The sequence below is a fragment of the Cataglyphis hispanica genome, chromosome 25, assembly GCF_021464435.1.
Source record: "Cataglyphis hispanica isolate Lineage 1 chromosome 25, ULB_Chis1_1.0, whole genome shotgun sequence".
Classification (NCBI taxonomy): domain Eukaryota; kingdom Metazoa; phylum Arthropoda; class Insecta; order Hymenoptera; family Formicidae; genus Cataglyphis; species Cataglyphis hispanica.
In genome coordinates this window covers 76,169-102,448 of record NC_065978.1, presented here as the reverse complement: position 1 = coordinate 102,448, position 26,280 = coordinate 76,169, and the positions used below count along the sequence as shown (strand labels likewise).

Here is a 26,280-nt window from a genome sequence, read left to right as displayed (position 1 = left end):
TTTTACAATTAAAATAACGACTTACTAAAATTTATATTATAACTTGACAGATTATTGTAATATTTAGATTATAAACAACGAAAATCTTTTTTTTTGGCAAGTCTTTACAGCGACTGTTTATTTGTAATAAACATTCTGACTAGCTGCTGTAATGAATTTTCACATATGAGTAATTAACATATCATGGAAACAACTAGAGGTTTTTAAGATACTTAAAAAGATTAAAATGTTATTTATTTTGAAAATTATAGCAAATTTATAAAAAACTAACAAATTTGTTGATTTGCCCTCTGTAAAATTAGTAGTAGATAAATCAATGCATTTATTGTTTCATTTCGTATACCATAAGGTATATATGTACAGAGTATATTTTATGGAGTATATACTCCGTCAAACGAGAGAATAGCCACAGCGCATAAGCGGGCAAAGTGGGAAAAGCGTGGCACGCTATTTGGTACTGTATTTATAACGGCACGTTTGGGAGCCGTCTCCGCTTTCTAGCCCTCTCCTTCGGAGACCTACGCGAAGCGACGAGTTTCCATCCGTGATTATTCTCTCGTTGGACGGAATATAGTATTAATATGTATACAAAACATAAATGTTTATACATTACAATATGTATATATTTGAATTACTTATATGATTTTTTAATTACTTATATGGTTTTTTAATTAATCATAATTCCTAGTCTACTAATTACATAGAGCTTATGTAATGAAGTAGCCATAATGTATTGAAGAAGGATCGATAGAAAGAAAAATATTTTTCTGTCTCAATTATAGGAGTTGAATAGTAACTATGCAATCTGGTACTTGTTTCATTTTATTTTTTTGATGTAATTTGTTCTATTTAAATTTTTATGTGTATAAATAAAGAAAAATATATAATAATAATAAAACTAATAAATAAAAATGAGATACGTAGAAATGGAAAATAAGAAATAGTTAATATATTATTGATGGCTGGCAGAACACATATGACAGGTCTATTCTGTTGAAATAGCTTAAGGAATCGTATTTTGTTATTCTCTTATACTGTATATTTCCTCAAAAGGATAATGTGGAAGATCCCATAGTTGAGGCAGAATATATTCACCTTAAATAGTCTTTTTTCTGTTTGCATTTTTGGTTGGCATATAACTACTAAGGCAATAACTTTTAAGAATTAATTGCAAATTTCATGTTTATAACATTATACATTTCTTAGATTCTTAAAATAATTTTATATATGAGTATGTTTTGTTCTTATAATGCAAAAATAACACATATTGAAAATAGTAAATAGACTTTTATTTATATATACATCTATTTTATCGATTAAAAAACTTTGCAATACAGTCTTTACTGCAAAATAATTTATCTTCTTTTATCGCCATTCTACCATTTAGTAAGTTCTTTTTACAACCGTAGCAGCAAAAACAAACTTCAGTTGCATGAAAGTTTAAATTTTTTATAGTTACACCCTGTTGATCAGCGGCAATCACAATATTGCAGGCGGCACATGTCTTTGCATATGATTTTTGATAACAAGGAAGACATAATGGACGATCGTTTTCAGTAATGTATTGTTGTCCAGCTAAAGGCATATCACAATCCCAACAACAGAAATGTTTCACATGATAATTGTGTCCTTCTGCAACTGTATATTCTCGTACAAAAATTAACTAGAACAAACAAAAGTTAAAAAAGAGGTTAATTAAATTTTCATTTTAATCAGTTCAAACATGACTTTTGACAAAACATTTATATATGTATATATATATATATATATATATACATATATATGAGATCAAAATAATCATAGTACATTCCATGGATTTTGAAATAACCAACTTTTTATAATTTCTACCATCGATAATTAAAAAAAACACTCTTTAGTATATTTGAAACTAAAGACTATTTTTTGTTAAAAAACTTAATTTCTCTGATATTTATAAAAATATATTAAATAACCATGATTTCAGAGATTTTTGAGCGCTAACTTTTTAAAGAAGTATTTTTCAACTCATGTTTAGGAAACTTTTTGTTCAGAATTAATAATTTATTATAAAATTTCAAAGTCTGGCCGGAATGTTTGCAATTATCCTGTATATATAAATATATTTCTCTATCAAAGTATACTTTCTTTAAATTTTAAATTCCTTGCCAAATCTACAAAATGTCGAGACATTTTCATTATAGTGATGTGGAGATTGTGGAAACGTTAGCTTCTGAATCAGTTGATAAGCAATTAAAAAGTAAAGAGTTTTTTGAATAGTAAGCAAACTTTATGATAAGCAAACTTTAAAAAAACAAATAGATGAATCATATTTTTCATTTAATTTCTCACCCACAAATAGACTGTAATAGAATTTTAATTAGAATTTTAATCTTTTAATTATAAAAACACATGATATTGAGAATTAAGAAATTATAAATAATCTCCCTTGACATTTTTGCCAAGAGACAGTTTACACGAAATTGTCCAAAAAATTTGTAATTCAAAGAAGATATGCCCTTAATAAAGAACACTGCATGACACACACACACTTACCTCATCGCATGCAAAACATCGAACAATTCCCAAGAATGCAGCCAAATCTCTTCCACAATATAACTTATTTTTATAATAAAAATACACCAGATCTACCAATAATTCGTTGCACACGGAGCAAACGAAACAACCAGGATGCCAGGACGCATTGTTAGCCTTCTCTGCGGTTACAATCACATCGCCGATGCGTATATCTTCATGGCATTTCTCGCATTTGTGCACTTTTGAATCAATCTTTAAATTTTTTATACTATCTTTTAGATGATCTATGTGTTGTACATTCGATTGTCCAGTGAAGTCTCTGACAATATGAGGGAATACTTGCTTTTGCAACTGTTCGGAATGTATGACAGTTGGCTGCAGAACCAAGCTACTCAACTCGGCTGGCAATAGACTGGCATTAACAGGACATTGTGAACCCGTTTGCAATGATGAATTTAATATGGGAAGAGTAGAATCCACAGAAACATATTTATTCAATAAGGGATCCGTAGCACTTTCTTGCATAGATTTAGACTTCTCTATCACTGACGAATTATTCGCAGCCGGTTTGTGATTTACCTTAACAGGTAAAGCAATCGATTCAATTATTTGAGATGGAGATTTATACATTTTCTTCTCTGCTTCTAAAGGAGTGTTTACAAAATTATTAACTTCTGTCTTTTCCAATAGAGTTCCTACAGGATTTTTCATAGCGGTTATAATAGCTGTTCTCTCTGTATCTTTATTACTATTTGCGGGATTATTATTATTCTCCCTAGATCCGCCGCTACGTAATATATCATTCGCGTCTAACAGTCGAGATGATTTAGGAACAGCATGCATCGCCGAATTCTCCATGGTATTGTACTTATCGGCAAGCTTTTCTCTTATAAACATCAAGCTTTTTTCGTCCAATGTGCTTCCGATAATATCATTGGCATGTATTGCACTAGGTGGAAGAAGAGCGTCTGCCAACATGGATTCCGCTATAGAGGCTGCTTCGTTATTAACAGCTTCTAAATGCGCAATGCACGGTGTGATATTATCCAACGTTTCCCTATGTTTTTCTACAACTCCTTTCAATGTGTTTCCGTAAGGTATGTAATTTTCAGAAGTATGCATCTCGCGAGCAGATACGATTTCTTGCTCGGCAAGATGCGCGGGAATCGAGGAATTGATTACTTTACTGTCTATTGCTCTTTCCTTTATGGATACACTATCACCCGCATGTTGAGAATGCTCATTAATTAATTTCCCTCCGATTAGTTGCGATTTCGCGATGTTGTTATTGGCAGCTACATTAGTTAGTGAACAATTATGTCCTGCGTTGGATATCTTATTGTCATTTGTGGCCATAGCATCCTGCTTATTTTGAACTTCATGTGGATGTTTTGCATATGAACTTTTCACGGTAAAACTACTCGGTGTACGTAATTGAATACTAGTGGAAGGTATATAAGAATTATGCTGCGGACTAAAATGTTGCATATCAGTTGCATTGATAGGAGTCATGAGAGAACGATCAAACGGGCGGGCACCTATCATCTGAAAACGACATCATTTGTATTATTACTTATAAATCTTTTATGAAATTATAGTATATACACAAAAGTTCTATGTACAATGCATAAAATATTACAAAAAATTTTTCATGTGCTACACATTTTTATATATAATTTAGCTCTGAAAAAAAGTGCTTCAAGTATCTATACAAGTAATACTTTCGTAATATTTCTAATTACTTATACTTTAAATGATATGTAAAATTAACAAAACATAATTAAATTTTTTAAATTAAAAACAGTAAGTATCAGCAACAATACTTTTTATATATATGTAGAACAAAACGACGCGATAGCATCGTCTAAGAATTAATCTATTAATATGTTGTGTAATATAATGAAGTTAAAAATCATATAGTTGTTGAAATTTTTAGAAGACAATATTATCATTGTGTAAACTAAATTTTGTGTAATATGTCACAACAAAACATGCTAACAATAGATTTGAGTAAAGTAGTGATAAGTTTTAAATAAATCAAATATGTACATATATTTATAATCTTAATAATAAATCACAACTCGTATTAATAATGTTAATAATATTGACATGACTTACCTTCATTACTTTGCCTTGCCCTACATACTTTTTTATATTCTCTAAATATTTTTCAAATTGTTTCTGTTCTTGTTCACTAAGTTCATCACAAACTTTGTGATCAATATCATGAAGTGGTAATTGTTTCTGTAATAATTGCCTTCGCAAAGCAGCACCAGCAGATCCTTTAATTGGCAATTTCTCTACAGGCAAAGCTTTCATATAATCCACAGCGAGTTCTTCAGTTGTATCTGGCGGTATCCACTCAAATGTAGTTTCACCTTCATTTTGTTTCTTATTATTTACTTGCAAACCTAAAAATTAAATTTATATATGTATATATATATATATATATATATATATATATATATATATATATATATATAAAGAAAAGATGATCTATAAATATAATACTTACGCAAGATCTTCTTTTTAAATTTTCCACTTGGTCCAAACAGCAGATCAAATTGTGGAAATTCGTCGTCATCAACATCATGATCATCCCGGCCACATTTGCAATTTTTGCAAATTTTTCGCCAAAAATGCAAATCAAGACCAGGACATGCAGAATTACAATTCATACATGATGCACCAGCACCAGCTTCATGTGCTAAACGCGGCTAAGTAACAAAGATATAATGTTCAATTAAATTTCAATCTTAATTTTGTATACATAATATTCCTCTCCTTGTATAATGAAAATCATGTCAAAAAATTATGATATACCTTTCGTTTACGATTTTCTAATTCCGACAACCACTTTGGGCGATTCGCCATTTCTTCTTCCATCCTTCGACATAAATTTATTACAAAACTTTCTACTTCAAAAGATCATTCGTGTTTAATATGCGTCAAAACGAACTTATCTCGTTTATCTTGCCACTTGACATACACGACTATGAGTCATGCGAGAGAAGCAGTCGGCTTGGTGACTACCGTATCAAACTTGGAATTTTCGAGCCCCATTCTTCGTTCTTTCACGTATGTACACATTTATGTATGCGCTTGTGTGAGAGATTATTTCACTCCCCTCTCCAACGCTATACTGGCCCCACTACACGATGAGCAATGACCCGCATAGAGAGGGAACGCTTTTAGAGACGGAGCGAAGGTGGGGCATGAATAAGCAGTCGCGGGCCTTGTAAAAGCGGATCTTGTGTTTGATTGTGTGCGTGTTTGCACAAATAGAGCTTTGCACGAATTTTATAATATAGGTCACAAGCAGGAACGTGAATTTTTGTCTGCAAATCTCCTGTAAATAAATATTTATATTTGTCAACAACAAATATGATTTTATAATATTTTATTGCTTAATGTGAAACAGAAACAGTAATATTCTATATGCATACACATGATATAAATATATTTGTAGGAATCTAATGGAAAGGAGTCGTAAGAAAATACAATATTACATACGTTTACATTACCAATTTAGTTTGTATATTTTGAAAAAATATATACAATGAAAAAATATCAAGAAAGTGAAAACTTGAGAGCAGATGTTGCACATGTATCTTATGTATTCATAGTTAACATTTTTTAGATTCCAAATGCTGCATCAAACTCTTCTTGCGAGATCTGCAATTACATACGAACATTATATATAAATAATAAAAATGCAAAAATAAAAGAAAGAAAAATTTTTATAAATAGAAAAGAATTAATACATTACCTTCTTCTTCTTGAATTTTTTAATTAACGCTATATCTTTTGCCAATTCCTTGAGATCTTCCTCTTTAATATGTTTCCTTTTTTTTTTATTGGAAGTTGTTGAAAGTCCCTGTTTCAATTTCTTCTTTTCCTTTCGCTTACTTCGTTTCTCTTGTCTTTCGAGCTTTCTCTTCTTGCTTTCTGACCAGGATTCAGTTTGTTTCTGTTTACGTTTATGATTAGTTGACCAAACGCCTGTATTTTGATACTCAGTCAATTTCTCTATTCTGTGTAATTCGCGTTGTTTGTTCGCATAAGATATCGCGTTGATATCAATTTCAGGGCTAATAAAAAATGATACATCCTTTCCTTTAAGCTCAGGCATTTTTAGCATTTTCAACAGTCCAAAACCCATTGCTAGCTTTCCCATATCAATATCTTTTAATCGAAGAATTAAATTGCATTCATGTTTACTATAAGATTGTATGTATGAAACGAATGCGCGGTTTGCTTTATCAAACATAAGTCGATCTTTTTGTTGCAGGTGCCTCATACATTGCAAGCATTCTTCAATAGTATTTTCATTTGGTTTTGTTTTTATTTGTTGCAATTCTACTTTTTGATTTCTTTTAACAAAGTCTACATATGCATCTTCTGTTTCTAGAAGAAATAGCAATGCATTTCCTTCATTACCGATCCTAGCAGTTCTACCACATCTATAAGGAATATAAATTATTTTACAAAATATATCTCTTTAAGAGAAATACTTATTATTTCCTTATATATAAAACATTGTTACCTATGTACAAAACTACTGGCAGTAGATGGAGGATCATATTGTAATACCCAGTTTATCTCAGATATATCAATCCCACGAGCCATTACATCTGTACATATTAAAATGCCATTTTCAACATGTCGAAATTGATCAAACACTTTATATCTCTTGCTTTTCATTTTACCATGTAAAGCTAGTACGTTTATTGATGGTAACAATCTGTAAGTATATGTATATATACATATATATAAATTTTATATTCAATCATGTAAAATTTGTTATTTTAAAAATGAAAAAATTAATTAGAAAAACAATTGTTTGATTAAATAAAATGATTATTGTAATTAAAATTAACAAAGATATTACATTAGCAATTAAATAAAATAAAACATCCTGTATACAAAATTTAATAGCAAATAATATATATTTTGTTTTATTAACGTATATTTATATTTAATTAAAGTGCCTTACGCTTGTATAACTCGACTAAAATAATCCACACAGGCACAGGTAGATAAAAATATCATATACTTTGTTTTAAATCCTATTGTACGTATAAAATCTATCATTACTGATAACTTGTATTCAGGTTGAACAATTGTGTAACTGTTGTTCAAATTTACAGGCGTTGAGATATTAGATTTCTCTTTCACAACTATCAATGCCGGATTTCTCAGACCTGCTCTAATTAATTGTTGTAATTCTTTCGTCTGTGTTGCAGAAAATAATCCTGTTCTTCTAAGACGAGGCAAATAGCTTAAAATGCTGTCTAAAGTTGCAGAGAATCCTAAGTCTAGCAATCTATCTGCTTCATCTAAAACAAGAAACTCCTAGAAATAACAATATATTTGATTAATAATCCAAGAATTCTGATTGCGCTTAAATAATTTTATTACAAGGTGTAATTTCATTACCAAAGATTTTATACATAAACTCAAATTTGTGGAACTATAATTGGATAAAATGTCTTGTAATCTGCCAGGTGTAGCAACAATAATATTCACTCCCTTCTTCAAGTTTTCTGCATCTTCCTTTAGTGTTACACCTCCAACTAACAATACTTGCTTCAATAATGGAATGTTTTCTAAGAATTTTTCCAAAATTTCACTAATCTGTGTCGCCAGTTCTCTTGTAGGACTAATTATTATTGCTCCTACCTCCATAGTTTTCCATTTTTCTGGTCGTTTCTATATATTTTATAAAAAACTTAATGCCTTATAATTCCTTATCAAAGATAAAGATAAATATTTAGAATAATAATATTAAGAATAAAGATAAAGATAATAATTTAGAATATTTAGAATTTTTACAATTTTTTGTCAATTATGTATATAATTTGTGCTATATAAAACTGCAGCTGCTAGAAAGAGAAACAATATAAATTTTTTAAGTCTTTTATGTTGATAATTATTACATAATTAAAATAATTTAGATTATAATAGATAAAATAATTTAGAAAAGAAATATATATTTGTATTGTAAAAACATTCTGAGAATATTCTTATATTGTGCTCTATTTTAAGTATGCTATGTATATAATACACACACACACACACACACACACACACATACATACAACATACACACACATATACACATAAACTATAAGTATACATACATATATACATCCGCACATATCATACATATATATATAAATATATATATACATATAATTTAAAGAATTTCTCTTTTTTTATTGTTATAAAGAAAATGTCATATAAAAATAATATTCTAGCTTTAAACAAATAACTTGTTTTTTTCTATAACTTATATAAAACACTTATTTATCTATCAAACAGAAATTATATCTTATACAATAATATCCGTTTTAAATATATAGTAGAATCTATATCTCTGTCAACTCTCTCTTTCTATTTCTCTCTTCCTAACATTTTTAAACAATTATAAAATCTTTTAGAATTAAATATGCAAACAATATTTCCTTGAATACATTTGAATTTTACAAAGAAAATTATGCACAAACAATTAAGCTTCAAAAAAATTTATAAGAAATTCCATATTTACTGAAATAAATTCATGTAACAAATAATAAAAGAGTACTTGTAATATCTCCAGTAGAGGAACAAGAAAAGCAAGTGTCTTTCCGCTGCCTGTAACTGCTTCTGCTGCAACATCTTTACCATTCAATAATAATGGTATACACGCTGCCTACAATTAATATGATAATATAAATGTTATGTTATTATTTTACAAAAGCATATTATTTTGTAATATTTTTAATTTTAACAACATTTTTATAATGCATTACACATACATATACATTATGTTTATTACCTGAACTGGTGTCATATCAAGAAATTTTAATTGTTTAAGTGTTTTTAATACAGGATCGCTTAATCGTACATCTAATTCTTCCCATTTTTTTGATTTCATTATAAAGTTTTATATTTCTATTTTGTTTTTATAGATCTCAAATAACAATGAAATAATTTCCTATTTATATATAAAAGAACGTATGATGTTGAAAACATATGAGATAATCGCTTCTTTTTCGATCTATATATACTATACTCTATGGTAATATTGCATCTGTATATGAAGTGTTTGTAGAACATACTGATTGGTTATCGAATAGGGAATTTCTGAAAGTATTGGCCAAATTTTTTGCAGTAACAGTCAATCAACACGTTCGACAAAGCTTGTATCACGAGTATCACGACAAATGAAATATTAGGCTGATATTTATACGATAAGATGTTTGTCGAATGTATTGGCTGCCAGGGTCAGGCTAGGTTCCAAAATGATTTAAAATTTGCCTCGAAAAGGAAATCATATATATGAGTTAGAAAAAAAATATATATTATATATTATAGTTGGCACAATCTTTGCAGGATACCCTGTATATATGAATATTTTTGATTGTTATTTTTTTATGGAAAGAATGAGCACTATATATACATATACATACATACATATATATATATATATATATATATATATATATATATATATATATATAGTGCTCATTCTTTCCAGTTTCCGTATATTTATAAATTGTCCTGTAGAAAGATGAAATTACGATAAAAAGTATAGAAAAAGAAAACGTTTAACAATAAGAAGCATTAATTGGACCACATCCTGCGAGTTCATTGTTTATGTAGGGAAAAAAATTGAACAGCACGCGTACACACGCAGATAATTTAATTCGAATTAAAATAATAGCACAAAACTAGTTTGTAGAGAATATAATTTATTATATTTCAAAAATAAATTAAGAAATACTAAAGATGATATTTACATACATTAAAACAAAATACATTACATGTTAGAGGGTAAGAAAAAAGATATGTACAAGAAATTGGTTTTTAACGTATTGATTTTTTTTATTTTGATGTTTTTCTTCTTTTTAAATCTCTTCAATATAAAATCTGTTTAGCGATGCCACACACTCAACTATTCTCATGCAAATGTTGTTTTTGCTTTCTTCTGTTTATATACACGATTAGGTCTAAGGCCGTAGTTGTTGAACATTCTTTTCCCAATCGGTATCGAGCATGGACTAAAAATTCATCTGGACAGATTTTTCTACAAGGAAAAGCTGAGATTAGCGGATAATCATTGAAAAAATGAAATACTTTGCCCTTCTTAATTCAATAGTTGAATAGTTTTCAGTATCAATAGTTTTAAATAAATATAGTTTAGTGTTTTATAGTCAAATAGATATTTTTAGCACATTGAGAAAAATCATCCTTTTTTTTCTTGGTCCCTGCTCTTATTCTAATGGTATATGAGAACATACATATACATATATGTATATATGTATATATACATGTATATATATATATAAATGTTATAGTTTTGTATAGACCAGCATACAAAAAAAAGACATTATGCATGTCCATAACTTCTTATACAGTCATGTAACAAATGCATAATAAAAGAGCAGTGCAAGGGAATTCCAGTTTAAAGGGAAACTATTTTAACATAGAAAATAAAATATAGAATAAAAGGATTTAATCATATTTGTAAACTAAATCGAAAAAAATCTGTAATTATTAGCAGTATCTCCCTTTCTTTACCGCTAATCTCATCACTTGCCCTAATTAATAGTATATATATCATGTTCAGATATATTTTTAAGTTCAGCTATCAAGCATCTATTTTTTTGCTCATTAAATGAGAAGTACATAATTAACAAACGACTCATACATACAAATCAATTACATTGCTTCATTTCTAATTATCCTTTGAATAATATTATATTAATAATTTATATTTTTAGTATTAAATTTAATTTTTAACAGAAATTTTGCACAGATATATATAACAATGTAACGAGATGTATTTCACGATAAATGGCACACAATAATTTTTAAAGTTAAAAAACAACATAAGCAGGTATTGTTACAACTTTCTTGATATTTTCTTCTGCTTAGCAATTATTTTATATGACAGTTATAAAACTATTGCCTTTATATTAATATATATTAATATATATTATGTTAATTATATTAAAATATATTAATATATATTATGTTAATTATATTAATATATATTAATATATATTATGTTAATTATATTAATATATATTAATATATATATATATTAAATTTGAATTTTTATACATAATTCGGATCTATAAGAATAAAATCGGTAATATCAAATTTTTTTAGTTAATATTAATAACGTTTATGTATATCATCCTTTTTGGATAAACTTTTAAATTATATTATTTCGTACTTTTTATTATGCATTTACTTTTTCAAAACATGATAAAATATGAAAACACAAAGATTGTATTAAACTATTAACACAAAACATAATTATGTGTTATGTATATTACTGAAACTAATTGTTGAGGTTTTGATAATAAATTGATTGAAGCTTACATTATTCGATATGTAATTATGTACCTCTCTGATGCCTACTATTCGCACCGTTAACGTTGCGGGATTTGTCAGTGTGCAGATGTTGTATCTGTTCGCATATTTTGCTGTAATCTTTCACGTTTGAAAATCATGCACCTATCAATATCTTGTAACAAAACTCATCAACAAACCGCAGAATCCTATATTTCGCTAGTGTTTTACCCTGCAAGCCGTTCGCCAGCTTCAGTAATTACTCGCTTCGTTCAAATCAGATTCAAAGAAGTAGTCGTAATCGTTCTATCCATTTTTTTCGCGAGCTCGTCTTGTTCTTCTTTGTGAGTAGAATTAACACCTGACCACACATGGGCAGAAAAATATGCCATGTATTTTCATATATCTCATTCTCGCAATTTCGATAATCATCTCTTAAAAACAGAAAAAAAAAGAAAAGGGAGATAGAGATAAATTCGCTCGCGCAATATTTTTCGCTTTTTGGTTGAAAATCTTGGTTCATAAAGTAATGCAAGCATATTTATATGAAAGATTGGAATTTTTAAATTCAAAATGCGCATATAAACGAGCGATCCCTCGTATTCTCTCCAATACGTTAAAGCACTACTCAATAAAAATGCATGTTATCAAAGAAATCTTTGATAAACTCATTTTTTGTATCCAACACATTAATTTGATAAAAATAAATTCGTGGAAATTTTATGAAATAATTTTAAAACTTGATTAAAATAATCAATGTGATGAAATTTTTAAAGTCCATAATACAGACATAGGTCATAATTCGACGATCGACCTACATTTAAAGCAGAAAAATTACTTTCATGATGGTTAATACTCTTTGATTGTTTAAAACATCATTCAGGATAAATATTGCCATTGATTATCCTTCTTTTTTTTTCACATTATAAAACGAAAGCCAAGATAATTTGAAACTGCTCTTCAATATAGAAAGTTGACAAGTATTTAATTTACACTGACAGATAATGGATTGATGGGATAAATTGAAAGATATAGAAGCGAGCAGTTTTTCAAGCAATCAATCAAAGCAAGCAATCATACCATCGTGAAAGTAACTTAATTTTGAAAGTCTTATTCTACCATTTCAGAATACTAGCATTCTTCTCTTTCTTCTTTTACTTCATGTTACCAGCTACTGATTGTGCGGTAAAATAACGGGTATAGTTTGTTGCGCACCCGGAGGTGGCTGCGGTGGTAGGTATTGCATATGCTGTGGTGGAATTGGTATATGAGGTGGAATTATCGGACACATAATTGGATAACTCGGGGCGTGACCCTGAGGCGGAGGTTGCGGATATGTAGGCTGTGGAGTACCGGGTGGATTATAAGCACCCGGTGTGTGCGGTTGATTTGGATTGGCTGGAGATGGCGTTTGGCTAGGTGGTTGTTGAGTTACATGAGGATGTGGATGTGTATGCGGGCCCATGTACTGTATACCAGGGGCCTGCGGTCCTTGCGAGTCGTGATGATGATGGTATGGAGTAGCCATGTGTGGCGGTGGCGGCGGTGCCTGGACCATGCGTACCATTTGCTGATACGCTGGTTGTCCTGGATAAGGCACCTGGAATGGTGGATGTATGGCTGGCGCTAATAATGGCTGTCCCGTTGCTGCTGCCACTTGCATCTGGGACGCTATATCTGGCCCACGATGTTGCATCATTGGCACTGTAAAAAATATCAATATATAATGTTATATAATATTTTATTTTCAGTATCAATATGTAATTATAGTAGATATAAATAAAATTACAATTGATCTGAAATATCTTTGAGAAACGAGAAATTTTGAATCAAAATTAAGACATATATATATGTATATGTATATATAAAGGTAGATTAGGCCAAGCTAAGTCGAAAAATCCTGTATCATTTTTTTTGTATAACACTTAATAAAAGAGTCATTATTCAGTAAAGTCTGGCCAATCATCATCTTTTTTCTGAAGCGTTATAGAAGAAAATAGTACAAGACTTTTCGACTCAGTTTGGCCCAATCTACCTTCACACTTCGGGTATGTCAAAAATTTCGGGACACCCTATACATATATATAAGATTTTCAAAATAAATTTTCTCTGAAAAAACTTTTCAAATTTATTAACTATAAAAAAATATATACATACGTGTACATGTGTGTGTGTGTGTTAACATTTCATCTGAGCTTAACACAGTCATAACTAAAAATTATTATGACTATTTAGGGAATACTGACCCTTTCGGAACCTTGTCATTTGTTGAGCTGGTGGCTGACTAAATGCCGTTGGTGTTACATATGCCGGCATAACAACAGTTGCGGGCATAGTCACTCCTGTATACTGAGGAGTCTGAGGTGTATGTGGCCGACTAGGTGTTGGCGTACTAGGAGACCGCTATAGATTATACAAGCAAATATTTCATAATTTCTATTCCAGCTTGATTTATTAGTGATTTAAATTATACTTACTGGTGTAAAAGGTTTGGCATTTGGATTAAATTCTTTAGCGTTTGGATTCAATGTAGATTTCTTAAAAGCAGTAGTTATTTTATCAACCGCAGGTTCGGGTGGTGATTGTTGTACTGTTGGAGTATTGGTTTGTGGTGGTTGTTGTTGTTGCTGTTGTTGTTGCTGCTGCTGCTGCTGAGGCGGACTTGTAGATCTTACTGCTAGTGGTGGACCAGGTGGTGGCTTACTGGTAATGACAGGTTCTTCTTGTACAGTCTGATGTTGTTGATGAGGACTGTTATGCTGCTGCGTTGACGGTTGTTGTTGCGATTGTTGTTGTGTATTTGTATGTTGATGAGGAGCTTGATGATGCGGCTGATTCATTGAAGTAGTGGAATGTACATCTTGTTGATGCTGATGCTGTTGCTTTCGGGAAATTTGAGAAGTATCTGGTGATTCTGCTAATTTAAATTCTGCAGCAAACTGTCTCAGTTCCGAATGCTGTTCATCTCTGCCACGAGGTGTCGGAACCTTGAAGTAAAACTTATAATCGTAAATGAGTTGTCTTTCTTTTAAAAAAGAAAATTAGTTTAAATAAAAGAAAATATATGTGCCGTACCTTCCGATGATCTGATTTATGTATGACTATTTGTCCTTCCACAGAATTCTGTTGTGGTAATGATGTATGTTGTTGATGTGAAGACTGTTGTTGATGCAAAGATGCAGCATTTGATTGAGGGAATGGCGCTGGTGGCGCTTTATCAGCTTGATAAACCTGTTGTCTGCCAGGTCGCTCCCGTTTCTCTGTATTTATTTTATTCGAAGGTGTTTGTTGTTGCTGCGAAGGAAAGCCTACTTGCGGTATTGAAGGAGTAACTTGAGATTGTGGTTGATTCTGTTGAATTACTGTATCAAAAAAAAACATACAATTATCATTCAATATCCTTGTGCAGTCTTGCTCTGAAAGTAATAATTTAGGCTTTTGACTATAAAAAGTTATTCAGACTTTTATCATGTGTTTATTACATACAAAGAGTCACTATAGAGTTTTCTAAATAATATTTACTGCATGCAAAAAGTCACTACAATATCTAGCTAAAAATCTTTATCGTGTATAGTTTTTATCTTTATAGTATATTGCTCTTTGTTAAATCACTAAATACACATTGGTAGTTTCTTATTCAATTTTTATGATCTGTTGTATAAATATATTTATATGCAACAAAATTATGCATGCCAATTTAACACAAAAGAACTTACAGTATTCTCATAATATGGTCTGTTGCAATAGCACGCTTTTCATTTAAATCCTTTCAAAAAGTTCTTAATAAAGATCGCAAATAAATTAATATACCTTGCTGCGATTGTGTCGTAGGTGGAGGCACGAATGGCGGCGGTGGATTATTGTACGTGACAACCACTCCATTGGGTGGCATACCCATATTTAAAGGTACTGGATGTTGTACCGAAGCATGAGCAGGCTGTACTCCAACCGATATATTTGGTTGTGGGACATTTACATTAACTGTGGACGGAGATGGTTGGTTGTAGACATTCTTATTATTCGTAGTTCCTGGCGAAGACGGAGGTTCATTGGATCTCATTAATTTGCTAGTATTACCATTTTTCTTCTTCAATGGTGGTGGAATATATTTCCCTTCAGTGGGTCTTGTCTAAAGGTGAGTAGTTATTAAGAAAGATATTAAATAACTGAAAATAAAAATTTCAAAATAATTCTAAAGCTTACTACAGCTGCAAATCTTTCTTCTTCATCTCCATTTTCCAATTCTAATCTAGCCTTATGATTAGGTTGAGATTCAATCTCATTTGCTATTTCAGCAGCCTTTTGTTCCTGCTCTTTATAATCTTTTGTATCTTTACGAAGCTGTAAAGTATAACCTACTAATGAAGGCTCAAATGTTGTTTGAACTCCATAGTCTTGTTCATTTTTACGAAACATTTCATTAACATCCCAACCATTCTAAAAATCAAACAATTTTATATAATTCATTGTTTGGTTCATCGTCTTGTAATAAGTTTGCAAACTCACAGAGGCACCATCTAATTCTAGCTCGGTTCCATTAATAGCAGTATTTGGTGGATCCCAAGGCTCAAGTTCCTTTTCACCGACTAAACCATTAAACTTACTAATAGCTGTATCCGTTTGGAAAGTATCTCTTATAGCATATTCCAAATCAGCATCCTTGGCAGATATAGTGACAATGTCATGTGATTTAAAAATTAATTTCTCTACTACATTATCTGCATTAATCTTTTCTTCTACTCGATGAGCCATTTCTAATACTACATCAAAATTACTTGAGAATGTTCTAAATATACCCTCATATACTGAGCCATTTTGCGTTTGAATCTGTTTCAATTCAAACAAAAGAGTGTTACTATAATTTAAGTCCTTTTAATAATTGATATCTAAGTATACATATATACATATATATACGTGTATATATATATATATATATATATATATATATATATATATATATGTGTGTCTATAATACCTGTACTACATTCCCAACATGGCCAGTAATTGCATGCATAAAATGAGCATTGTTATAGACTCCTTCCGCTACAATGCTTCTCTCCGCAGGAGACACACGTGATCGCGGAGATCTGGAAGAACGTATCGATCAAAAAAAAACGTTATTTTTGTCGTCGATACCGTTGCTATGTTATAAATATTATACCTGCTATTATGATCTTGACGAGGGGAGCCAAGAGATTGGCAGTACCTGTTATTATTTGTACGATTCTTCCTCTTGCTGTTCATTTTGCCTGACGGTTCCTCACCAGTCGTTGGTGGATTTCTGCCGCCGGTTTGTTGGAGGCCCTCTCGTTTCTTAGTAGGGACCGGAATTTTGACTACTTTCCCGATGACCGCTCGACGTCAAAAAAATCCGTTTTCTCGCCCGTGGACGACAAATCGCAGCTGCCGTCGCGTCGCACGTGTTCTCGCTTACTCGCAACGCTTTTACGCGACGTCTCCGGCGACGCTCGACGATCTCTCACGGATCCACGGGAACGTTTGATGAGCGGTGAATGAGGAGGAAGCCGTGAGGATCGCAAAGATTCTCAACATTCACGATGGCTTTTAGGTTATACGCAAACACAGGCCCGAATCGCGAGGTAAACGCAAAGCGTGCAAATGCAACGCGCAGTGGCGATCGGACTCGATGCTGCGCGGACTTGGATCGCGGTTTGACAGGCGCGGGACGCTGTCACGCACGCTGATCGCTGCTGAGATTACTACAGCGAGGAATAATCCGCGTTGGAAAAACGGCGAGCAAGCGCGTATATATGTTCGTGACAGCGAGTGAGCGAGCGAAACAACGAGCTGGCTCTTCACAACCGATTACCGTGATCGTTAGTCTCGATCACTGTCGACGGCTGTACGTGACGTAACACAACGACGACGGGTGCCTCTCGAGGGAACGTGAGAAGTTGCGTGCAGAGATCTCGGCCGTTCGCGAATCTGACGGACTTGGACTTGGTCGGAGTAGAAACAGACGTGACGATTGACGAGTTCGCGCGAACAACGCGTGCCAAGTACCGGCAGTGGTGTCCGCGAAAATGCCCTTTTTTTATCTCTTCTTATTGTTTTAATTAATCAACATGTGGTAGAGAACTATAATACGGCAGGCTGGTTTGCAACCTCGCAACATATATATTCTATATGTCGCCTATGTTCAATCTGATCGCGCTGACTCTTATTTAGATGTAGTCGCCACCTGGTGAACGTTTGCACGACGCTTGTCCTTAGGGATTCAACTATCGATGCTGTAAGTAAAATAATATTTGAGTATTGGGTGCAGTTCACTTGGCGTTGCAAACACCACTGTTCCATTGACCAATCAGGATAAAGAAATATTCGGATAGAGACCACTTCACACGGGTTTGCTTTTAAAATTCATATTTTTATATATTTTGAGGTGTGGAAAAGTGTGAACCTGCTCGAAAACATTGTCATTTTTCTCTGCTTTAATCGTATTATTGATATATGTATACTTGAACAATCGATGAGATAAGTCCTGTTAGGCTTTAAGCTAAATATTTATTGAAAAAAACAGTCTCGCGCCAATCAGGTTCGAGTTTTATGCGCGGGTAAAGCAAACGGAAATACTTCATATCGAAGTTGTACGTTCGATTTTTGGAAAATGGAAATTTGATTATTTTTAGCACTAGCGAGAAGCGTGATGAATGATTTTTTAAAGCATACTAAGCTTACCAAGTAACAAATTTTGTTTGAAAAGAATAATCGAATATTATTTTTAAAACAGTCTGTGTTTTTTTGGCGGAACGATCCTGAATAAAGTATCACTTCCGAAAAAAAAAAACAGAAATTTGGTCATTGCATAAATCAGATACTGTTTCTTTAGCATGGTAGCGAACATGTATAAAACATCGATCGGAATTTATCACTTTTTCAACGGTATATAATACATAAATGCATAAAAAAATTAATAGTCACGTATATGATATAATGATATGATATAAGAATATATAATATAGATATATATTATAAAGAATATATTCATATTGCTATATTCTTTATATTAAACGCGTAATTGATTGAATTTATTTTATTGATATGTATGTGTGTGTGTCTTTAGCTGGAAAAATTCTCTCTTGTATAACCGATTAATATAAATACAGGTAGAGCAAACTTTTGTGCAACTTATAATTAAATTATAATATATAAAAAAATATATAAAAAATTAAACGACTCTCTTTCAACAAGAGAATTGATTATATCAAATTTTAAAAAGTGTATAGTTTATATCAAATGTGGAAGAATACGTTAAACTCATAAATTATGTATTATTGTAATTATTGATATATATATATATATATATATATATATATATATATATATATATACGCTGAATAGCATGTTAAACAAAAAGAAAAGTTCTACATTTCTATTATTTTCTTATATTTAGGACAAACGTATAAAAGAACAAAAGTCTTTATCACCTCTTATTTCCAGTCTTCATTGTTCCTACATGTCAAGGGCACATATATATTATAAAGATAAAATTGTTTTGAGGACTTCTGTCAATCCTTGCAAAGGTCTTTGATAAGATGAAATTTTCGAAAACTTTCAGGTATGTATATACTTTTCAGGTATGTACTTGGTACTTTTGATCAATTTTAAATGGTCAGATGTGATGTATATTATATGAATTGGTATTGTGTATAGCTAATAGCTAATAAAAATAAGGATATAATATCATAGAAAAATGTAATAAGAAAAAATCAATAATTTAATAATTAATTGTCAAAAAATTAACAATTTTCCACAATTTTAAAAATATTTGTAATTAATCAATTAATTTTGATTATTGTAGTGTAATTATTTAATATTAAAAGTTGCAGTCAATTTGTTTAAGGTTTTATTTTTCCAAATAATCAATAATTTTTTGATAAAATTGTGATAAATATTTAGATGAAATCTAGGTAAATATGTAATGTGTATAAATCTGAAAACACAAAATTAGTGCAACATCATATATATGTCAGTATCATGGATGTACTTTTATCAAAAAAAAAAATTAATAAAATTTAATAGTAACATTAGATATAAAAATTTTCATATAGAAGTTAATAAAATGAGAGAATATTGTAATTAGTAAATTCGAAAAATAACTTTTAATTAATAAAATAGATAAATTAATCACAATCGAACATCAATGTTCGATATTATACATAGAATATAATATTACATGTATACATCAGCAATCGCGCATCAATTTAATCGACATCGTTTAATAATTAATCGCTAGATGGCGATAATGTGCTTTAAATGGAATTATTTCAATTTATGTCTGTGTGAATAAATAATATACATATAATTATTATACTACGATAATTTGACAATTTTTTATTGCAGTAAATGAATAATGTACATAAATTTACATTTATATTCAGAATATATTTGATTAATGACCGATTTAATATAAAATAATAAAAACATTATATTTATTAATACACATATATATATAATTATATTAATAATTATACATATATCTTACGGTAAGGAATACTTAAAATTAATAAGAAAAATAATTTAAAAGTAAAAAATCAATGTATTGCTAGATTCACAATTAATAATTAAAAAATAATATTATATTAATCTGTGTGTTAATATAAATAATTATATTAATATAATAATGGACGATGATTTGTATTTTAAAAATTAATGCAAGATTTTATGATTCTTTAATTATATATAACAAAATTATTTTTTGGAACGAGACCTTTCATTTTCATCGACGTCGTAAATCGCATTGAGCTTGCGAATAATATTTTTTGTCCTGTCGTAAATAAAATTATCCATTTGGCCCAAAACGTTGACGAACTCAATTATTCTCTCAAATCCACGATTTATTCTTTCGGATCTTTCAATATTCGACATAACTCCTTGGAATTGAGAATCTTTTTTCAATGATCTTGCGGACAGTTTTTCAGCTTTATTCTCTTTCGAAATTGCAGCAGCGTTTGCAAATAATATCTGTTTAGCAAAATTTTTATTAGAGAAATAATATATTATTACACCTATTATAATATTAACACTATTATATATAATCTTATATATAATCTTATTAATTTTAAAATCATTTTCTTTGTTATTTTAGAAAACTTAACACACACACACACATGTGCCACTCACACACACACACACACACATACATGTAAGCATGTATATATTATTTCAGTTTACTTAGTCTTACCATATATATAACAAAAATTAGAAAAAATATATTTATTTGAACCAAACATACACTCATCTGGCTAATTTTCATATTTTATAAATTTTCGTACTTTATAAAAATAAAAATTAATAGGAATAAAATTTACACACTCTCATTGATTCAATGTCGAGGCTAACCAATAATGGAACGATTTGGCAATTTCCATCCTTTTATAAGAGACAAGCATGTGCGCATATACTACCCAGCAATATCGCATTGAAGGACAAAATATTTTCCAGTTCATATTTTTGTGTTTTAAAATTAAATTTATACTACAAATAAAATATTTAATTTTACTAAAATAAAATCTCATTACAATGAATAATTAATTCTATACTAATCAAGTTTTGTATAATATGTTTTGCTAGTTGAAATTGATAAATATTTAACTATATATGGATTTAGGTCATATCGAATTGAAGAATTTTTCTTGTCATAAATAAATTTTATCGACTTACGTTAGCAATATGAAATCAAAGTGGAATCCGCTGATTGAGTATAATCACTTGCTTTGTTGTCACCTATTACTAAATTTAATGATGTGATTAAACAATAATGATTTTTGGATTGATTGCAGAGACATGGCTTCTTATTCTAATTCTTATTAATTTTTTTACTTATTAACTCTTAAAATTCCAAAAAGTATATTATTTTCATCTATATAAGTTGAAAAAAATACTTTATTTTTTTAAATATTTTAGATTAATATTATAATTGTTAAATGATTAATTATAATTAAATATTTGAAATTTAACTACTGATGAGTTTAAAAGATTATTTTTAAATTTATATATATGAATATTATTTAAATATTTGTATTTATAACAAAATATATATTTATTTTCTAAAAAAAAATTATTATTAATTTCTGCGTTTTAACTTTATTAATTTATTAATTTAGATTAGGTCACGTAGAATGATTTCTGAAGTATGATATCATACATATTCATGTACATACTTTCAATGGTATTGTTTGAATGCGGAAATTATTCCTCAACATCAAAAAATTATATATAATTGCCGAGAGTTTTTAAATATACACATGATGTGTAAAAAATTCGATAAACATTACGATACTCGCAGTGGCGGTCATTCAGGAAATGATTTTTATGTTGGCTCATTTTTATGTTACCGAAGTTTCGTATTCGCGTTAACAAAGTTGGTGTAGAGTGAATTATGAGTCTTCATGGATATCATTTTTCATCTTATATTTACGCTACTGTATTTTTGTTAACAATTCATGCAGTAAGTATATAAATTTAATATGTGCATTGCAGTTAGTAAATTTATCAATAAAATTAATAAATTTCTTTACAATTTCCAACATAAATTTTTCTATAATGATACTATAATAATGATTTCATATTTCTTTCTATTCTATTTGTATATTATTTAATATGATATTTATTGTAACTTTTTATTTTTTTTCTATGTTTTTCAAGTCGTCATTCGCACCCACCAATACCTACGCTATACCGATCAAATTATCAGAAAGGAGCAACTTCAAACCTATAAGCTATATAACTTCAAAAGTCATGAGTACAGGCGTCAAAATTATTTCATCCATTGACCAATGGTTTCCGCACATCTCGTGGCTGAAACCGACTAAAAAATCGAAGTTAAGAGTTGTACGGCCAATCAATACTTATCATCGGAATATCGATGACTTCTCTTCTGAAGAATAAGATTATTAATGTTTTTTTTTTTTAAACTAGATAATACAAGATTTCGCAAATTTTTTTGCTGCATGTTAATTAAACATATAATTAGATAATTTTGATAATAAAAAATATCTCATTAATTGATATTTTTATTAATCTCGATGTTATATTATTTATATATAATTATACGAAATGTAACATAATTTATAAAATAAAAAACATTGTGGCAAATAATTTTAATGTGAGAATCAAAAAAATTTACACGATAAGATTAAATCGTAGAAATAAAAGTCTTATCTCAAGTCTTATCTAATGTCTAATAATAATTATAGGTTTTAAAGAAGCAAATAAGAAGATAAATAATTTCAAGCGCTTTTATTAATAATCATTTGTTAGCTATAGTTTATGATACAATGTGAAATTGTGTTGATTGAGTGAAAATTTGATTTTTCGCATATGTTTGTTCAAGATGTTCGCACGCGAGTAATACATTATATTTTATTTTACGGTTGCGACGTTGTTGCCTGCTGCAACTGATTGTTCAAGTTCTGAGTAGCCTGCACGGCGATGTCTATTGCCTGCTTGGTCAACTTGGCGATACCCTCTTGCACTTTTGCGGAGTTTTCGCTGATAGTCTTGGCGGTATTCTCGGACTCTGTTAGAATGGTTTGAACTCCCTCCTGGAACTTGGCACCCAACTGATTCATTTGTTCCGTGGTCTCGGGATTAATATTCAGTTTGTCGACAGCTTCAGACAGTTTAGTCTTCAAGTTTGTCCAGAGATTTTCCAACTCCGGGCTCTTAGCCTTGACCTAGAAATTCATCATGCGTGTAGCTAGACATAGCTCAGATTTTAAAGCACAAACTTAAAAAAAAATGACTAATGATATTGGAAGATGCTTGAAAATTTTGATGCTTCAAAATAAATATTGATGAAGATAAGCAGATATAAACGGATAACGCAAAAATGCGTATTTATATCACGTTTAATTTGTAGAAATTATAATAGCACGAACAAAATATGTGGAAGAAAGTCGAGATAACAATATGGTAAACTTCCTGTTTTTGTTACTTATTTTATTCTCTGAATTATTTGATTCGTTGACCTTCGACCGTGATATCTCATTAAATTTTAATATTAAATATGCATAATCGGCAGTAGAATTGCGAACACCAGTATTTTTTTCAAGTATAAATTGTACGTGACTTTAGACTGTCTTTAGCAGTATTAGTATAGTGAGCAATTATGTTACATAATTTTTAAATGATATAATTCTAAAGTCTAAAAAAAAAAGAAGAAAATAATGCATATTTAGGATTTATTTTTTGATTTGAAATTCTTGCGTTTTGCACAAGTAAAAAAATAATAAGAAACGTGTCAGTAATTAATTATTTATTTATGATTGTTTTTATTTTTTTACAGTTCATTATAATAATATTTTAAGTTTTTTAAAGTCTGACGCATCGAAAAATGTTTTGTCGACGTTAATATTTTGTGAATATAGATACATAAATTACATTATACAATTCCTTTTGTATTACAATCGTATGTAAATTATGATTATGATTATTTATTTTGATATGTTCATCTGTATTAATCTGTATTATTTTTTGTTGATTTAGAACCGATAAATCGAGTTTTTTCTTGCTAATTTTTGAAAATATATCATCCTCGACGTGCAAAATTAGACGTCGCGTTGACTTTTTGTTTTTAATTTTGAAAATGCGTCTCTAGGTAGACGAAGTTGCGCGTTGAAACTGCAAACAAATAAGTCAATCTTCAATCTCTATGCATTGCAAATGCATAAGTATAAGCGTAACACACATCTATTAAGTGAATGAGATATTGTCGCGTTTTAAGTGTTTAAACATTCACGATCACACATTATAATAACACACTAAAAAAATATGTTGTTGATTTGACCAAATCCGTCCAACTAATTACCATTTTGTTAATTCAAATATTTAAGTATTTAAGTCAAATACAACATATTAAATCTAACATGTTATATATATTTGACTTAAATACTTAAACATTTAAATTAACAAAATGGTAATTAGTTGGATCGAATTAGTTAAATCAACAACATTTTTTTTCAATGCACATATTCAACATGAGAAGCAAATAAAATATATTCTATATATATTATATGTTTATTTCAGTATTGCTCACCTCTTCGGTTGCGTTCTTGAGATATTCATTGATATTATTAACTAAACCAGTGCTATGCTCCTTAAGTGTGTTAAAAAATTCGTCTTGGTTGGGCAGATGTTCCTGGATCTGAGCGCCCAAATTAGTGATGGCATTTTGGGCTTCCCTCATGTGTTCAGTTAAGTCTTTAACGATTTGAGTGCCGGTTTGCTGGTTTTCAACATCGCTGGCTGGTACAACCTTGCCCTCAGCTGCGATCAAAACAAGGGCTAAGATAAGTGAGACTGAGCACTTCATTTCGCGTTGGTGTTTTCTTCTTGGCCGGTTAGAAAACGACTAATGCAAGATGGACATCGTACTCCCTTTTATAGGCCTTTTCTTATCGAAGAGGGCAAAGTGCTTAGTATCTTATTTTGATGACAACGACCTGCATTTTTCTTTACATTCCAACGATACATTTTTCTAAAAGGATTTTTTATCTAAATTTATGTTTGCTCCAAGATGTCCGACATTGCTCGGACAAAAAAATGAGGGTGAATCCAAATATTTTAATGTTTTAGAATTATTTATAATTATATTTTTGTGATCATTGCTTGTAAAAGCAAATAAGATGAAAAATACTTTATTACTTATTGTGACAATAATATAAATATTACTTTTTATGAATGCAGAGAATTTTAAATAAATGTTCAGCAGACAAATAATTCTAAAAAATACACATTAAATAATAAATTTTTTATTATTTAATGCATATTAAAGTTATGGTTTTAAATTACATACTTTTTAATAAATATTATGCAATTAGATCAGTACATTTTAGTAATTGTTTAATAGAATTTATAAAAATTTATAAAAATATTTATGAAAATGCTTTTATTACATAATATGATTAAATAAATATTACATAATTGATTAAAAAGTATGCTATATTCATATAGCATAAAAACTAAGCTTGATAATGATAAGTGATAATTTTAGTTTGTTATTTTAATATTTAATAATTTTTTAATAATATATAATAAGTCTCATGACATAATATCTAAATTTTAATTATCTTCCAGATCAAAAATGGTAGAATAATCTTTGCAGACAATTATATTTACAAATAAAGAATTGAATTTTTGTTAATACATTATTAGAAAGTTAAACGATTACGTATAAATGAATCAGCAACTGTATATAAAAAGTATAGAAGTATAGATATGACCAAAATTGTTGACACAGTGTAATTTGATAGAATTTTCGATATTTGCTAAGAGGAATTTCAGGTCAAGTATCTGGTCAACTTTTAAACATTTCTTTTAATTTAGGCTCGTTTCTGGTTCCTACAAATTTACGCGATAAGAAACATTTTACCGATAGAATGCTTACATTAAGATTTA

At 29.7% G+C, this 26,280-nt stretch overlaps 4 protein-coding genes and 1 long non-coding RNA gene across 9 annotated transcripts; 1 reads left to right on the top strand and 4 right to left on the bottom strand.

Annotated features, from left to right (window-relative positions):
• Positions 1 to 14: 14 nt before the first annotated feature.
• Positions 15 to 5,484, bottom strand: LOC126858499 (uncharacterized). Its single transcript, XM_050608879.1, has 5 exons — positions 5,338 to 5,484; positions 5,030 to 5,231; positions 4,633 to 4,925; positions 2,533 to 4,059; positions 15 to 1,663 (listed from the first exon to the last, which is right to left on the bottom strand). The coding sequence occupies exons 1-5, from the start codon at positions 5,398 to 5,400 to the stop codon at positions 1,310 to 1,312; spliced, it is 2,439 nt and encodes an 812-aa protein (XP_050464836.1). The 5' UTR covers positions 5,401 to 5,484; the 3' UTR covers positions 15 to 1,309.
• Positions 5,485 to 6,027: 543 nt separating this feature from the next.
• Positions 6,028 to 9,513, bottom strand: LOC126858511 (probable ATP-dependent RNA helicase DDX55 homolog). The gene is made up of 7 exons (XM_050608908.1): positions 9,335 to 9,513; positions 9,101 to 9,208; positions 7,954 to 8,226; positions 7,511 to 7,869; positions 7,061 to 7,258; positions 6,284 to 6,977; positions 6,028 to 6,189 (listed from the first exon to the last, which is right to left on the bottom strand). Exons 1-7 carry the CDS (start codon positions 9,431 to 9,433, stop codon positions 6,151 to 6,153), a joined length of 1,770 nt encoding a protein of 589 aa, XP_050464865.1. The 5' UTR covers positions 9,434 to 9,513; the 3' UTR covers positions 6,028 to 6,150.
• An 845-nt stretch (positions 9,514 to 10,358) lies between these two features.
• Positions 10,359 to 19,345, bottom strand: LOC126858494 (ataxin-2-like protein). Of its 5 annotated transcripts, XM_050608868.1 has the most exons (10): positions 19,308 to 19,345; positions 17,021 to 18,110; positions 16,835 to 16,946; positions 16,366 to 16,686; positions 16,063 to 16,296; positions 15,670 to 15,988; positions 14,935 to 15,221; positions 14,337 to 14,858; positions 14,106 to 14,262; positions 10,359 to 13,563 (listed from the first exon to the last, which is right to left on the bottom strand). In XM_050608868.1, the coding sequence occupies exons 2-10, from the start codon at positions 17,101 to 17,103 to the stop codon at positions 13,031 to 13,033; spliced, it is 2,568 nt and encodes an 855-aa protein (XP_050464825.1). In that variant the 5' UTR covers positions 17,104 to 18,110; positions 19,308 to 19,345; the 3' UTR covers positions 10,359 to 13,030. The 5 variants fall into 5 exon arrangements, 4 of the variants coding, with proteins under 4 accessions (XP_050464825.1, XP_050464827.1, XP_050464826.1 ...); XM_050608870.1 differs by lacking the exon at positions 19,308 to 19,345 and having other exon boundaries at positions 17,066 to 18,198; XM_050608869.1 differs by lacking the exon at positions 19,308 to 19,345 and having other exon boundaries at positions 14,337 to 14,846; positions 17,021 to 18,197.
• A 3,761-nt stretch (positions 19,346 to 23,106) lies between these two features.
• On the bottom strand, positions 23,107 to 25,253 carry LOC126858541 (uncharacterized). The gene is made up of 2 exons (XM_050608951.1): positions 24,920 to 25,253; positions 23,107 to 23,558 (listed from the first exon to the last, which is right to left on the bottom strand). Exons 1-2 carry the CDS (start codon positions 25,193 to 25,195, stop codon positions 23,250 to 23,252), a joined length of 585 nt encoding a protein of 194 aa, XP_050464908.1. The 5' UTR covers positions 25,196 to 25,253; the 3' UTR covers positions 23,107 to 23,249.
• Positions 24,511 to 25,022, top strand: LOC126858550 (uncharacterized). The gene is made up of 2 exons (XR_007688692.1): positions 24,511 to 24,677; positions 24,808 to 25,022. It is a non-coding gene; the product is annotated as an uncharacterized LOC126858550 (long non-coding RNA).
• Positions 25,254 to 26,280: the final 1,027 nt, after the last annotated feature.